Source organism: Giraffa tippelskirchi, chromosome 5, assembly GCF_054371585.1.
Source record: "Giraffa tippelskirchi isolate mGirTip1 chromosome 5, T2T-mGirTip1v1.2.pri, whole genome shotgun sequence".
NCBI lineage: Eukaryota > Metazoa > Chordata > Mammalia > Artiodactyla > Giraffidae > Giraffa > Giraffa tippelskirchi.
This window is the reverse complement of record NC_137279.1, coordinates 80761655-80778496: the sequence shown is the minus strand read 5'-3', so window position 1 is coordinate 80778496 and position 16842 is coordinate 80761655. Positions and strand designations below refer to the sequence as shown.

General features: G+C 40.9%; 1 protein-coding gene across 6 annotated transcripts in view; it reads left to right on the top strand.

The window, feature by feature from the left end:
• Positions 1–2530: 2530 nt before the first annotated feature.
• Positions 2531–16842, top strand: part of POU2F1 (POU class 2 homeobox 1) — a 183342-nt gene continuing 169030 nt past the window's right edge. For 4 of the 6 annotated variants that reach the window (XM_081489271.1, XM_081489272.1, XM_081489266.1 and 1 more), the window contains exon 1: positions 2531–2598. In XM_081489271.1, coding sequence (XP_081345397.1) covers positions 2538–2598 — 61 coding nt within the window. In that variant the 5' untranslated portion in view covers positions 2531–2537. Of the gene's footprint in view, positions 2599–3049; positions 3348–16842 lie in introns of those variants that run through there. The other 2 variants (XM_081489270.1, XM_081489273.1) reach the window with 2 other exon arrangements.

The window sequence follows — 16842 nt, the reverse complement described above, 5'->3', positions numbered from 1 at the left end:
GGACATGACTGAGCGACTGAACTGAATGGGGCACACATTTGGAAACATAAATATTACCATCAAGAGGAAGATGAATCATTGATACTGTTAAGTTTCTTTTCCTCACAGAGCTATTTTTCTTTACGTAAAAGTTCATTCCATAATAATTTCCTTTTATATAAATAAAACAATAATGAATAGCACATGCACTGGCTTCAGTTCCTTTCTGAAAGTCATATTAATTTACTTTTTGAAACAAAGAGCAAAACAAAGATTAAATAGAAGAATTTAAATAAGGGTATTTGATTTCTTTTTCTTAGTGGAGATGACTTCAAATTTGTTGTCCTTAAAGCAGGGTCATGTACTTAACTTTGTCCCTGTGGCTTAGCTGATAAAGAATCTGCCTGCAATGTAGGGTACCTGGGTTCGATCCCTGGTTTGGGAAGATCCCCTGAAGAAGTGAAAGGCTACCCACTCCAGTATCCTGGCCCAGAGAATTCCATGGACTGTACAGTCTACCGGGTGGCAAAGAGTCTGACACAACTGAGCAACTTTCAGTTTCAAATAGATTGAGGATTATGAGACTTTCTATTAATAGCAATGCTGGTGAATATGCTATATTTACAGATTAATTGTAACGTGATTAAATTTTGCATTTCCTTAACTGTGTGTTGGTTGGCCATTGTCTGAAATAATTAGATTACAGGGTAGTCCAATTATTTGGCTTAAACAGTCATGCATACACCCTAGGCCTTAATTGCCATGAATAAATCAATACCACCTGGAATTCATTGGCTGACAGTGACAATAGCTTTAACTGTACTTGCATAGTGTTAGAAATTCAATGAGCAGGCTAAGAACAATGATTAAAACTTTAGCCATTAAATAATGGTTGGCTATCTCCTAGAGATCAGTTTTTTTTCCTCAGGGCAGAAATTGTGCCTGTATGCTCAGTCGTGTCCTACTCTTTGCGACTCCCAGGACTGCAGCCCAACTGGCTCCTCTGTCCATCGGGTTATCCCGGCAGGAATGGCAGGAATACCCGAGCGGGTTGCCATTTCCTCCTCCAGGGGATATTTACCACCCAGCGATGGAGCCCCAGTCTCCTTCAGTTCCTGCACTGGCCAGCGGATTCTTTACGTGAGCCACCTGGGAAGACCAGAATTTGTAATCCTACTCAATTTAAATCTTACACTCACTTTTCTCTCCTCAAGACTATCTAAAACTAATTTTTTTTTTAACTTTTCTTTGGTAACCATGAAATATAGTATATTCCTCTTAAAAAAAAAAAAAAAACGGAAAAACCGTAGGCCTTAAAAATTCGTAAAATAATTAGACCTGGGTCTTGTCCAGGAAAATCTATTAAATTTAGATAAAGAAATCTTAGACCATTATGACTAGTTACAAGCAAAGATAATTACATCGGAAAACGCCTATTTTTCATATTTACCTTGAGATGCAACAAAGTAAAATTCTTGATGAAGCTACCGCTGATTTCGACATTTTTTTTATTTACTAGGTCGTGGGTTTTCAGTTTATGCTAGGTTTCAAAAGATGCTCCTCACCGAAAGGAAGGGAAGAATGCCTATCTGTAGACCAGAGGTCGGCTATTTGTCTCCATCCGGTGAGCGGCGATCGAGGCACGAGAAAGGGCAGGGGCGGGAACTGGCGACTTAATAAAACTCCCAGCTAACGTGGAAGCCAGCCGGGTGTTGGAAACAAGTAGAGCAGAAGATTTGGGGCTAACTAAAAGAATCAGAGGACACTCCCCCTCGCATTGGCCCGGGTCAGGTCTCCAGCATTCGCAAGGCTGAGGGCGGGGACTAATTCGGATTCAAACTTAAAGCGGGAGGCCCGCGCCTGGCCCAGCAGGTGCCTCCAGCCCGATTCCCCGCGGCTGGTTTCCGCCCCTACCTGCCCACAGGGCCGGAAATTACCTAGCAGGGGAGCGGCCTGTCCTTTGTTGTCGGTGTTTAAACAGCGCGGAAAGCCTCAAAAAGTGCGCAGCGAAGAGGGCGCGGGCTAGTCCGCGCACCGACACCTCAGGCGCCTCCACCCTTTTGGCCGCTGTGTCCCCTGTCCCTGTTGTAGCATGCCCCTGGGGGCAACCAGAGTACAATCGGGAGGGGAGTGAAGCGGGAAGAGAAGGGAGGCTATTAAGATGCCACATTCGCGCTCCGTACTGCACCTCACAGTTCACCCGTCAGCAGGGAGCCGAGGAGAAAAGGCGCAAGCGCAGACTGGCTCTGAAGCGCGTGGTGCAATTCGCGCATGTGCAGAGCCCAGACGGGAAAAAATGAAGCGAAGGCGTGACTCGCGGGCTGAAGGCGCTTTCGCTGCTGAGGAGCCAGAGCGGCCCGGGAGCGCATGCGCAGAGAGCCCGCCGGAGGTGGGACCCTTCGGAGGGGACGGCCTCGCGCGCCCCCTGGCGGGCGCCCGCGAAGAGGCAGCAGCCGGAGGGGGCGGGCGCGGGGAGGAGGTCTGGAGGGCGGGCGGGGGAGGGGAGCCGGAGCGAGGGAGGGCTTATCGACCGGGCGATTTTGGTTAAAATATTCAAAATGGCGGACGGAGGAGCAGCGAGTCAAGATGAGAGTTCAGCCGCGGCGGCAGCAGCAGCAGGTAATCATTACAGCATTTTACATATTCATATTCATACTCAGCCCCGGCTCCCGCTGCCCCCCCCGCGACTTAGCATAATTTATTAGTACTCAGGATTATTATAATTAACGGCGGGGAGATGGGGGGCCAGGGAGCACGGAGCCCCCGCCGGGCACCGAACGGAGGGGGAAAGCGGCTCGGCGCGGCCAGGCGGAGGGGGAAAACGAGGGGCAAAGGGGGCTGCGGGCCGGCGCCTGCTCCTGCCCCCGGCCCGCCCCGCCGCTCGCCAGCACCGGCCCTCCTCCTCCGCCGCCGCCGCCGCCGCCTTCCCGTCGCCGAGCCCCAGCCCGAGCGGGTCCGCGCGGGGCGGCGGGGCCGGGGCAGCGGAGAGGACAATAAAGACACTTTACATATTCATAGCTGCGGGCCGGCGGGGCGCGACGGGGCGCGGCGGGGCGCGGGGCGCGGGGTGGGGGGCGTGGAGGCAGAGCCGGGGGCGGCGGCGAACACAATGCGGGAGGCGGCGGGCCCGGAGCGGACCCCGGGCCGGGCCGCCGCACGTGTGCTGCCCCCGGGCCGGGCCAGCGCCCCCTCCCCGCGCCCGCCGGTCCCCGTCCGCGGGCTGACCCGAACCGGGCCTGCTCTGTAGCCGGGTAGGGGCGAGCGGTCCTGGGCGCTGCGAGCTGGCCCCCGGGCGGAGTGACTGGGCAGTCCGCGCCGGCCTTCGCTTCGCCCCCTTGGGGGCTGACTGGCCTGAAAGCGGCCCTCGGGTAAAGTTCCCCTCAGGGAGCAGGTCCTCTGAGGCCATTCCCTGTGCTCCAGGCCGCCGGTCGGGCTCCCAGTGGGTCCTGGGAGAGCCCCCTGTTCCCAGCGGCCGCGGCTTCTCAGCAGGGTTGAGCTGAAGGCGCTGGCGCGGTCTGAGCCCCGCGTCCCTCTGCCCCACCCTGTCTGCCCCCGCCCCTGCGCTTGACCCGCACCCTCAGGGCCGGGGGCCTCGGGGGCCTCTCTCCCCTCAGGCCCCAGCGGGGCCTGGAGGCCGCCCGGGGACTCGGACGGAAAGCGCTGCCCCAGAGCCGGCTGGGCTGAGAAGTTGATTATATTCTTGGTTTCCCCCCACCGGCTGGGACTTGGGTAGGGGCGGGGATCCCCCTTCCTGGTTCTCTGCTCCTGTTTTCTTGTTGGGTGCTGGGTCCTCTCATGCTCTGGTTAGCTGAACCTGTCTCATTTGAATAATGTCTAATTCGGGGAGGTTTATATTATTGAAATGGCCGCCTGGCTTTCCCCGCCTCTCATGTTTAGTAATTCAGACCTTTAATAACAGCCACTCACAGCCCAACGCCGTGTTTATATTTTACATTCGCCCCATGTGCTTTTGTGGTTCGATATGATTCTTTTTTTTTCCTTGGCAATCCACAGGGCTCTGAGATCAAACCCAGACTGTGCTGGGAAGAGAGGGAGAGAGCTAGGCCGTGGCTCCTGTAGCAGTGGCCTAGGCCTCATGGTCTCTGCCGCTTGATTTATTTACTAATAACCAAAATGACTCCCCCCCCTAACTAACTTCCGTACGCTTACCCCTACTCCACGGGCAAAAGAAACCCTCTTGGGGCGTTAGCAGCTTTCAAACAGCTCCTAGCTAAGCATCAACTGTCGTGTTCTGTTTTGTCTTAAAAAGACTTTCTTATAGTTTGCCATAATATTGGGCCTAAGGAAAAAAATCTATGCTTTCTCATTTTCAGAGGTGAATGAAACCCATTTTGGTTTAATAAAATAAATCACTTTGTTTTCGGGCTAGTTCACCCCTGCCCCTTGACTTCTGTCCTCAAGTTAAACACTTTCAGGCTTTGTAAAGAGCTTCAGTATTTGTAAAAAAAAAAAAAAAAAAAAAAGCAGTAGTTTTTTCTAGGAGTTGTAGAATAGCTAGTTATTTTAGAAGTTCCAATTAACAGCATGCTGCATTCCCCTTTCAGCCTCTTCATTCTAATTTAAAATGGGGCTGATATTAATGCTGATATTAATTTCGTGCTACCACTGTTATAGACTTGCTTATTTTAATTGTAGCACTCCTGAAAACAGAAATGGGGTTATATTTTCTTTGAGTGTTTGTGTCAAGGTTAAATGAGTGAAAATAGAAGAATAAACTAAGGCATTCTGTCTACCCTAAATTTGAAACTTATTCCCTTCCCAAGCACATCTACCCCTCATCTTTAAGTTGTCAGAATTGATTTTATGTTTTGTGTAGGCTTAGAACACTTGGTCTGTGAAAGGCAGATTAACTTTTGCTATTTAAAAGAAATAATTTTGATTTGAGGGCTTTCCCTTAGTAGAGTTGTCTTTTTAAGTTTGTATAGTTCTTACCTGTTTTTTAAAAGCATGGTGTGGCTTCTCCTTGGTGTTTTTTTAACCCCTGCTAGTAAAGTATCGAAGAGTTGTTGAACACTGACATGTTTAACCTTTGAAATTGTGTTAATGCATTTGATGGTCAGTTGCAAGATACATATTTTGTGAGACATTAGTTTTCAGTTTAATTGGAAACAAAATTCTAGCTTTGATGGGCTAAAAACAAGCCAGTTTCAAATACCATTTCTCACTTTTGTTTTTTCTTTTACTGCCAATAGGCAGGGCCTGAATGCAGCAGGAAAAAAGAATCTGTAGCTTTCATGAGAAGGTTCAGGTGAATAACTGCTTCAGAGACCTGAAGCATGAGGTTGGATGGACAAAAAACAGTCATATGATTTCATGCCTTAAATAGCATATGTTTTTGCACCCGATTCTGAAGATGTGGTCAAACTGATGATGTCATTGGACAGAGGACAAGGTGCAGTTAATTTGATTTATTGTCCTGAGGTGAAGTGTAGCAATGAAACCTTCTCATAGGGAAACCATTTATCTCAGGACAATTTCCTTTATAGCTGCAATTTAACCACTACTGAGGCTGCAAATATTTTATCCAAGATGATAAAATGTACGTTGCATTTTACAAACAAAATTTCTTTCTTACAATTATTGTGATACAGGAAAGGGTGAGTATTGTTAACTGGCCTTATATTTTGGTTGGCTTCCATGCTGTTGTAAAAATTCATTTCCTAAAGTTCTCAATTGGGGACCATGGTTTTAAATAAGTATAATCATAGAAATGATCCATAAGCATGCCTGTTTTAGATAGGTTTTTTATAATCCCCCAAACTCTAGTAAGAAGCTATATTTCTTGATACAGTTTCTTCAGAGCATCACTCAGGATAAAGGAGAGATTATATTTGTTTTAGAACCTGTTACAATGAGTAGAGTGAACTTGAAGAGGATGAGGGCTGTATATTCTGTTAGGTTGAAATTATAGTGTTTAAAATAAGGTAAAATACAGTAAAGCATGTGCTCTGCAAACACTTTTTTTTTTAATTTCAGAATTCTTTTTGGATTGTCTTAATTTAGTCTGGACAAGTTTGTGCATTTTATTTTGATTGATTAGTGATTTTTAAAATTGTTTCACTGTGACGTATGATTGCACAAATGATTTTTGACCTATTAAATTTTCCTGTCAGACATTTTTCATCTTATTTTTAACTAGTTTATCTTAAAGTGATGATTAAAATATCCTGGGAATGTGGTAGAATTGTTGTGATTTATTCCTAACTCGGTACTTGTGAGACATATAGAGTATTTTAGGTTACTTTTAGGCCTTCATAAGTTTATAACCTGCTTATCTCCTTTTGCATCTGTCAGGTGGCTTCCCACAAGTTTTCAGAAAAGCCCTTGTGACTTCCTTCTTTCTTGCCCCGTCCAGTCATTATAATGGTACTTTTGAATTTAGGTCTGGAAAATTTATGTGACAGCTGACCAGATATTTTAATTTCTAAGAAGACTGTTCTTCCAAGGCATTACTGTTCAAATAATTTTTAACCTTGACCCCCAAACTAATTTCTCATTCCTTTCATTTTGTCATTGTCAAAAATCCCTATCGTCAAGGAAAAAACAGTGACTGTTATTCAAGTTTGAGTGGTATACTATTCAGCCATATTTTAGATTTATTATTCTCTGCTTTGATAAGCAATATAAAGCAGAAGAAATAAAATGTGTTTCATTACTACATAGGTTGAAGTAATTGTTAATCTGTTATTCATCTGGTCAGTGGATCTTGGAATAAGTTTAGGGTTCAGAATGTTAAATTGCTCTTATAAAGCCACCGGAGATGTTTAAAGGAGCCTTGTATATCTTAAGCAGGTGGTTCTAAATGACCTAACTGGAAATTTGAATGTTGCCTTTCATAAGTATTTTCCATTAAGAACGAAACCAAGTTTCTGGAATTTGTATTGCTTGATCTTGAGTTTAGGTGTGTGGGTTTGTATGTTTAAGTTGTGTTTTTAAAATTGATCTCTCACTTTCATGAATGTCTGTCCCTTTGTACTAGGAGAACTATAATGTAGTCGTGATTCCCTTAATGTTATCAGTTATTTTTTTAATGTTGAAAGCCCACAGCTTTAGTCTTCTTTTAAGCCCTATTAAAATTAACTTTCTTTTAAAATACTGGTGTGTGATTGTCAGTGTTGGTTCAATTACAGTTTTTGTAATTAGTGAAGACTTACTAGGAAGCCTAATTTTAAGCAGGGATGTGTTTTCCTAGTGGAAATGATTGTGTTTGGGAATATTCAAACAATTATTGTTTACAGAACAGAGCAAATCACAGGCAAAACATGTCCCTTTTTGGTCACCCATGTTTCTGTTGTCTCCTTTAATGTTAAATACCTGAGCAAACATGTTTATTACTTATTTCTTCTAGGAAATCTAATGTTAGGCATTAGAGTGTGGATTTGATTGTTATGCATTTGCCTTATTTGAGTTTCTGTATCCCTCCTGAATGAGTTCTTTCCTCGTTTTCCTCTTTATAGGAAACTCTTTGGGCCAGAATTTTGCTTAATTCTTATCTTGATTATATCTTATCTTGATTATAAATGTCTTTTTGAGTAGAATCAATATTGAAAGAGGTAATACTTACAGTTCACAGATTACTTATCCATCTTCTTTTGCCAAATATTTTTGCACATTGTTGGCGTTTTATAAAGATAGTTGGATACCTTAGATTTATATTTCTTCTTAGGAATTAATTGATTTTATTTTGTACTGAAATACTTCTAACTATGCTCTAAACTGGCAATGAGCCCTTATAAACTCTTTTAGCAGTAATAGCAATGGAAACAAAAATAGCATGAGTGGAGCCAGTGCTTGACTTACTGATACATGTACGGTATATTTAGAATTTGGAATATGAGAATTGTCTTGAGTTTCAGAACCTCTGATTTGAGGAAGCTTTTTATGTATAATACATGTAGTTTTTACTGCAGGATATTAATTTACTGAGCATTGATGAGATATCTTATTTGTATTTAGTGACTGATAAAACGCTTTTGTTTTTTGTTTTTAAATTTTTTTTCCCAGTTAAGCAAATATTCAAGTTTTCAGTGTTGCCTAGATTTTGTAGACAGACCTAGCAATCAGCAAAAGAAGAATCAGCAAATCTCTAGATTTATCAGATTCTTTTTTTTGTTTCAAGTGCTATACAAGAAATTAGATACTCATCCAGAAGAGGATACATAATAATTAATTTTTAGAATGACAGTGTGAAGCACAAAACTTAGCTCACTGTGAGCTTTACTCAGCCTGTGATATTGAAAGGCATTGCAAGTACAATTTAATTTGTCACTTGTTCTATTTCATAATTCTCTGTGTAATTTTATTGGTTTTTATGTTGGAATCATAGCTCTAGCATGTAAAGTTAATCATTAAATCAGTGAAATAATAAAAATTATGATAGGCTTTTTTTTTGGACTGGTGAGCTTTTGTTTACAATAGAAGATACAAACAGGAATGGCTAGGAAGTGAACATTATGTTGTGTATGTTAAACAGCTCAATTATTTTTAACATGTGGTCACCTCAAGTTGTACTGACTAGCTTTATAATCTGCAGAATAAATATATATTTTAGAGAAAAGTGACTTAACTATTTTCTTCCTTTAGTATACTTTTTAAAATAGTCTGCTTAGTGTTAAAAATGCTTTTTTTTTTTTGCTGATTAATACTGCAGTAGGCAAGTATATTTTAATCAATCTTTTAAAAATAATTATTTAAACATTTCTAAGCTTACAAAAATATCTGCTGCTTTGTACCTGGTCCCTATGCCACTTATCTTTGAGGCTAGCAAGGGAATGTAAGACTCTGCTGTGGAGTTTATACTTAGCAGGGAAAATTTTAAAGCAGTGTATCTACGATCAACCCTCTATATTGATGAGTTTGGCATCCGTTAATTCAGCCAACTGCAGATTGAAAATAATGGAAAGAAATATTCCAGCAAGTTCCAAAAAGCAGAACTTAAATTTGTTGCATCCTGGCAGCTATTTACTTAGCATTTACATTGTATTACGTACTGTAAGTAACCTAGAGATGATTTAAAGTATATGAGGATGTGCATAAGTTACATGCAAATGTTGCACACCCCTGGGTTTTGGTATCTGTGAAGATTCTGTAACCAATCACCTGTGGATAGCAGGGGATGATTGTAGTTACATATTAAAATATATAATAGATAATAATGATCAGAGTAGAGATCAGGTCTGTCCAAGTTTGTAGGAAGCAAAGCATCCTAGAATGGTTAAAGCTGGAAGGTAGTTTAGGTACAGTCTATCTTAAAACCTTTACAGATGAGCCAGTGTTCTCCCAGAGGGCGGTGGTGTAGTGACTTGACCACAGTCTCTTAACTGTTGAGTAATGAAGACTTCAGACTTTTAGTCTTCTCCTCCCCATGCCCCATCTCTCTCTCTACCACATTGCTGCTAGTCAGAGAAGACTTTTAATAGGTGAGATTTTTAAGCCACATTTAAAAGGGTGAAAAGAATTTAGAGGAATGGGAAGACAGGGAAGATATTGCAGGGGAGGTTGTGTTCAAGATTGTGCTGTAGATGTAAAGAATGAGGTTATTCTATGTGCAGGGAGCCTGTTGGAGGTTTTTGAAGTAAGGAATCCTATGATAAAAGCAGTGTTCTGGGAGTAACACGGTGGTGTGCAGGACGGTTTGAAATAGGAAGGGAGGGATTTGGGTCCATGGAAACCAGTATATAAAAGTCAGGGTATGTGGTTTTTGACTAATTAAGCCATGGAGATTGTTGTTGTTTAGTTGCTAAGTCATGTCTGATTCTTTTGCGACCCCAAGGCCTGTATAGCTCACCAAGCTCCTCTGTTCATGGGGTTTCCCAGGCAAGAATACTGGAGTGGGTTTCCATTTCCTTCTCCAGGGGATCTTCCCCACCCAGGGATTGAACCTGGGTCTCCTGCATTGGCAGGCAGATTCTTTACTGCTGAGCCACCAGGGAGATACAAACATTATATAATAAGACAATTACCATACGTCAAAAGGCTTTCAGTCTAACAATGATGTAATGAAAATAGATAATTCATAGGATGTTGAGAATGTTGTTCAGTTACTCTGCATAGAATAAGGACCTTTGGGAGAAATTCTTGCCGGTCTTTACAGTAAGAACTTTTTTATTTCTGACCAATGATTTTGTTTTTAGTCTTTGGGACACTGAACTAATTGACTTTATTTCCTTTTCAAATCAAACTACATTGTTTAAACCACATTATCAACCTGAAAACTTAGGCATTTATAGTATCCATTTTTCTTAGTCTCATTCCCAGTTCCATTTTAGGTCCTTACCTTTTGTTTTGCATTTCTTTTATTGTTTCCATCTTTAAACTCTTGTTATTTTGTGTTTTATGTGGTTTACCTTATATCCTTTCTGTAGCAAAGCAGGTATAAATAAAATAAAATTACTGGTAATCATTGCATAATGATACTGTCTATATTTTTATAGTACCTTAAAATTTATAGTCGTACTCTTACTTTTGTTAACTTGTTTGCTTCTTTCAGACAAGAATTATTATACTCATTTTACAGTTGAGAAAAATAAAGCTCAGTTTAAATGACTTTCCCAAGGTCATGTGCTTAATAAGCACTAAGTGTGTTTGGGGAATAGCGAGACTTCCCAGTTAGCTATTACTGAGGCTGTACACTGGAAAGTGGTAGAAGGCAGGTGGGGAATCCTTTCTGGAGAGTTCTGAATGTCAGGCGTTGATGGTATATGAGTTTGGATTTTACTTGCTTGGCAGTAGGAGTCATTGAATTTTTTTGTTCTGTACTGAGCCGTAATCAAAGTTCTTAATTTAAAGTGTTTAAAAGCAGGTAATTAGAGTCAAGGGGGATACCAGGGTTTTGAGCTTAGAGTATCAAAAGCAGTGCTGTGAACAGAAGTAGGGAAGTTGAAAGAGAGAGCCATTTGGGGGACTAGGCAATGAATTCAATTTTAGACATGTCATTTGAGACATGATTGGGTGGTTTTCATGGGGTTACATGTTTATTGTGAAAATCAACAAAGTGTTACTGAGTTAAATTATGTGTGTGTGTGTGTGAGTTGCTCAGTCGTGTCCAACCCTTTGCGACCCCATGAACTGGGGCTCCTCTGTCCATGGGATTTCCAGGCAAGAAGACTGGAGTGGGTTGTCATTTCCTTCTCCAGGGATATCTTCCTGATCGAAGGATCGAACCCCGGTCTCCCGCATTTCAGGCAGACTCTTTACTGTCTGAGCCACCAGGGAACCCATACAAATAATAGGATTTGAGATTTATGTTCATGCCACTGTGTGTGGACTGAGCATTAAGTCTCAACACGGTAAATTCTAGGCATCTCATTTTGCCTTTGCCACTGGCTTCTGTAGTGGTTTCAATAATAAGATGATGATAATACCAATGTTACAGGGATGCTGTGGGGAGTTACAAATTGATGGCAGAGGCATTTTTAAAGTTCTGTAATAGTTTTTCTTACGTGAGCACAAGAGTAAATTTAGCAATTATTATTATTTGTGCTGCTGTAGAGAGGGAGCTTGTAAATTGATTCTGTGGGACACCATACTTCAGGTTGTACATTTCCATGTGTAACCAGCACCTTGGGAGAAGGAGGTACTCCCCTAATACTCTTTAAAAACCTATATGGAGGTATTATTGCATTGTAGCAAACATAAACTTGTCCTTGATTTCAAGGCTTTCTGTTATCTCGCCCCTACCCCTCCCTTACATTCTTATCTTTTATTGCTTCCTTAAAGAGCGTGACTCAATAGTTCCAATAGAAAGTTCCCTTTATAGTCAGTTCATTCGCTCAGTCCTGTCCGACTCTTTGCGACCCCATGGACTGCAGCACGCCAGGCTTCCCTGTCCATCACCAACTCCTGGAGCTTGCTCAAACTCATGCCCATCGCCCTTTATGTCCCTTTATAGGCCCACCACAAACAGTGTTTCTTTTAACAGGTTTTAATTTTTAAAAAATCACCTTAAAACTTTGTCTTGAAGAGCTATTCTGGGAAGGTGGCTTTATTTATTTTGAAGTGTGGACTCTCCTCTCCCCCTTCACAGTCTGTCACATGATCTGAAAGGAAGCCCACTGCCTTGGTCAGTCTTGTGTGTGGGATGCTCTGAGAACTTTTCGCTCACAGGCTCATACTGCCCCCTCCCTTGGAATGTTGTGATATATCGTGTGGTACAGTGAAAACAGCATTGAAGGTTGGGAGACCTGGGCTGTGTATCACTAATTAGCTTTGTGACTGGGACAAATCACTTCACCACTGATTTTTTTTTCCTTTATTTGCATTTGTAAATAAGAGAGTTTTCAAATAAAAGGCCATTGGAATCATTTTCAAAATGAATTTTAGACAGAAGCTTAATGTTAAAAGGTAAGAGTGGAGCTCTTCTGATTGAGGAAGGTGCAGGGGCAGGGAAAACATCTCCCTCTACTCTCCACAGTGACCCTATAGACCCCTTCATAGGATCTTAGAACTCCTACTGGTGCACTGTTTGAAACTGGCTATCCTTATTTATCATACAGACCTATCTGTTATTCTGTCTCTACGCCTGTGCTTCTGTCCTACTTTGTTTGAATTTAGCACTTAATTTGTGTTCATTTAGCTAATTTAGCACTTCATTATACACAGTCTTATTTTCTTCACTAATTGAGTTATATAAGTAATCTTGTCTCTTCCTAAGAGCCTTGAGAGAAGGAACACACTGCTAGGGACAGTGTTGACAGTTAGCAAATGATGCTTGATTGATTAAATTAGAGGTTCTCAATCTTTGCAATACTTTGGTCACCTGATGTGAAGAACTGACTCATTTGAAAAGACCCTGATGCTGGGAAAGATTGAAGGCAGGAGGAGTAGGGGATGAGAGAAGATAAGATGGTTGGATGGCATCACTGACTGGATGGATGTCAGTTTGAGCAAGCTCCAGGAGTTGGTGATGGACAGGAAAGCCTGGTGTGCTGCAGTTCATGGGGTTGAAAAGAGTCAGACACGACTGAGTAACTGAACTGAATCTTTGCTGGGATAAGACTTGCCCATGGAACTTTTTCAGCATGCAGAGGCCCAGACCTTACCTTCCGAGTTTCTAATAAAGTAGAAGTCTGGTGAGCCATAGTTTTTAAAAGTTTGTAAAAAATAATTCAGTTACTTTGAATTTGTTGCATTTCAAGATTATTGCTTAGAATATTTTGAATTGTGGTTCTCAATGGACCATAAAGTCTTCCTAGTGGAAAGACAGAGAACTAGGATCCTTACTCTGTTTGTAGCACTATCTGCCTTTATGATATTGAACAAATCTCTTAACTTTTCTGGCCCATAGCATTCTAAATTGACGAATTGTGTTTCATTTTCATGCTTGGTTTTCTTTTTAAGCTGTGGAATTCTTCAAAAGCATCTTTTTTGGTGAAGACCAGTAAACACAACAGATAGTTTGGCTTTCATCTGAATACCATTTTAATAAACCTATAAATAATAGAGAACATGGTAGGCTTGATCCTATCTCAGCAGCAGAGATAAAATATATGGGGAGTCTGAAAATGTAGTATTTAGATTTTAAACTTGAAACACCTTTCTAGAATGTGAATGAACAAGGACAGTAAGCTTATCAGGAACTGTAATAATTCTTGTGAACATGAAGTGGATTATAATTAACCAATCAGACTGGTCCTTCTGCATTCTTTTAATTCAATAAATATAGAGTTTTCTTCTATTCCTTGCCATGCACACAGCACTGGAGAAAGAGTAGTGAATAAGACAAATACTGCCCCTGTCCTCTGAAATCTTATAGTGTGTTGGGCAAGTCGTACATTAAATAACACTGTTTATAGTTAATTGAGTAAAATACGGGAGATTCAGAGTACTCTGAATAAGATAAGGACATAAGATAGGGACACCTAATCAGGACAAGAGGATTTAGGAAGGGCTTCCTGAGGAAGCAGTGTTTACACTTGAGACATGAAGGGTGACTGCAAGTTACCAGTTCAAGTCTGGGAGTAGGAAATGGGGTTGAAAATGTTATAAGCAAAGGAAGCAATATATATGTAATTTTTGAAACCAGTGCTAGTGACTAAGCTTTACATGTATTTTCCCATTTATCTTCACAATGACCCCATGAAGTGTATTTAGTTGTCATTTATCCTTGTCATCTTTCAGGTAAGAAAACTCTAAAGAGGCTAAGTGGTACACCTAGGTCTCTGACCTATTTTGGATGCAATTAAGAGCATTATTATGCTCTTAACCATTAATTTCTGCTTCCAGTCAAATTGAATGATGAACTGTTTAGCAGCTCTTATTTCTGAGTTTATCCTTAGTGCTCTTATGCAGTTCCCAGTTCCAGATTGTGTGGTCTAGAATCAATGGTGCATTTATCTCTTATCTTACAGTTTGGGGAGGTGGACAATTGATCAGCAGATCTAATGTTAACCTAGCTTTCAGGCATCTCCAGTTGTTGATTATAAATTTTGATGCATGAGACAAGGGCTCAGGGCCGGGGCAATGGGATGACCCAGAGGGATGGGATGGGGAGGGAGGTGGGTGGGGGGTCCAGGAAGGGGAACACATGTAAACCCATGGCTGATTCATGCCAATGTATGGCAAAAACTATTACAATATTATAAAGTAATTAGCCCCCAACTAAAATAAATAAATTTATAAAAAAAAAATATTTTGAAGCTGTCTGTATGTAGATTGTTGATTCTGGTGATCCATAAAGCTTGAACATTTTGAAATTATACTTTAATTTATACTTTAAAACTTGCAGATGTTAACGTCCAGATAATTTTCATTTGAGCCCTCATTTATATTCTTCTGTTGGCTAGATTAGGAAATCAGGACATGTATTTAAAATATTTGAATGTTTCTCCAGTGAGTTGTGACTTAAAATTGATATGCTGGCAAGTGCTGGGAATTTGTTTATCACTCCCCTTCCCCCACCAAGCTGTAATTAAGCCAGTTTTCAGTTGAAGAAACATGACAGTTGATTATTGTTTCTGATGAGAAGTTAGTCATTTAATAGGATTGATATTCCCTATCATATATACCATGTTTCATCCTTCCCCATATCACCCTGTTTGTTGTTACAGTGTTTATGTGTGAAACATTTTTCTTTACAGTGCATAGTCATTGCCCTCTATGTGCTTCTTCGTGCAGTCAGCCAAGAAGGCTATTTTAGCAGACTGTAGTATATATTAACTCATATGTCAGTTACTGTTAGTTAGAAAGGAATTGGTGAAAATTCTCTGGTGTCATGAGAGACATTGTAAACATCACTAAAGCCTGAGAGGACAAATTAACAATTTTATGAGCATTACTGGAAGAAATCATGGTGTGATTTCAGAGAATTAGAGTGTAGTGTCAGGACCATTGCCAGTTCATGATACTGGAGTCACATCTTAATAGTGCTGTCCTGCTATAACCCTGTGTGGTGCTGGATCAGTGATTGAGCCCCTTTCCTGGAATGTTCTCTTGTGTGTGCGCGCGCGCGCACATGCGCACACAGACCCACATACCCTGATTAGATGCACAGTGTATCCACATCCACTCTTATACCTCAGGTGTGCCTGCCCCTCTTGTGTATGTGTGGCTGTTGTTTAGTTGCTAAGTTGTGTCCAATTCTTTTGCAATCCTGGGGACTGTAGCCCACCAGGGTCCGCTGTCCAAGGGATTTGCCACTTAAGAATATAAGAGTGGTTTGCCATTTCCTTCCCTACTTATATGTGTGTACATAGTTCAAAAAGGGGTCAGTGTGCATCCTGATTTTTTTTTTCTTTTAAACGTGTCATCCTATTTTAGGTTTACCCAGGTAAATAGACCTTTTTATTTGTTAAGTACAACCTCTGTGTAATTTCAGGGCTTCTCTGGTATCTCAGATGGTAAAGAATCCACCTGCCATGCGGGAGACCTGGGTTTGATCCCTGGGTTGGGAAATTCCCCTGGAGAAGGAAATGGCAACCTACTCCAGTATTCTTGCCTAGAGAATCCCATGGACAGAAGAGTCTGATAGGTTATAGTTCACGGGGTCACAAAGAGTTGGACACAACTGAGCGACTGAACTGAACTGAGAAACTAAGCACTGGGTAATTTCAAGGCTAACTCCCTCCACCCTTTTTTTTTTTTTTTTAAAGATCTTTGAACTTCATTTAGCTGAGTAACTTCTAGTGGCATAAATAACAAACAATAAACAGATTGTTGAATTGTTATTCAGGGTAGCTGTAACTGATCAAGGATGAGTGATCTTAGGTTAATCAGAGAGACCCAGTGAAGTCAGTAGCAGGGCAGTTTTCACCTTGTCTTATGAAACTGCAAAATACTGACATGTCTGCAGCTTTCAGTTCTTCAAAAACTAACCTAACCTGCCCTTTTACCTAATAATTTTTTTTTACAAATGTCCTCCATACCTTACCTAATCTTTTTTAATGGTTGTATATTATTTTATTGTATTGATGCACCAGCCTGTTTACTTGTTTCTTTTGGATGTATGTTAAATTTTTTCTGCATAAGCATCCATCTACAGTGTTTTATTTTTTTAAGATAAATTCTTAGGAATAGAATTGTGGCATTAAAAAAATTATATGTTTAAAGATTTTGTGTGTGTTGTCAGATTGCCCTTGAGAGAGGTACTATTCTGTGTTTTTATCTATAGTACATATTTTGTCTATAGTATTTAATAGTATCAATTTCCCCACAGTGTCTTTTTAAAATTTTTGATGTATTGATAGATGAAATGTTTTAATTTTCATATTTTTGCTATAAGTCAAACATCGTATTACACTTTAATGTCTTTTTCTGTATATTTTTCAAATGTAATGTAAAACAGTGACTTCTTACTCTTGTTGTATTGCTGTAGTTCTGACCCTTTCATGAAAATTTATAACTTCT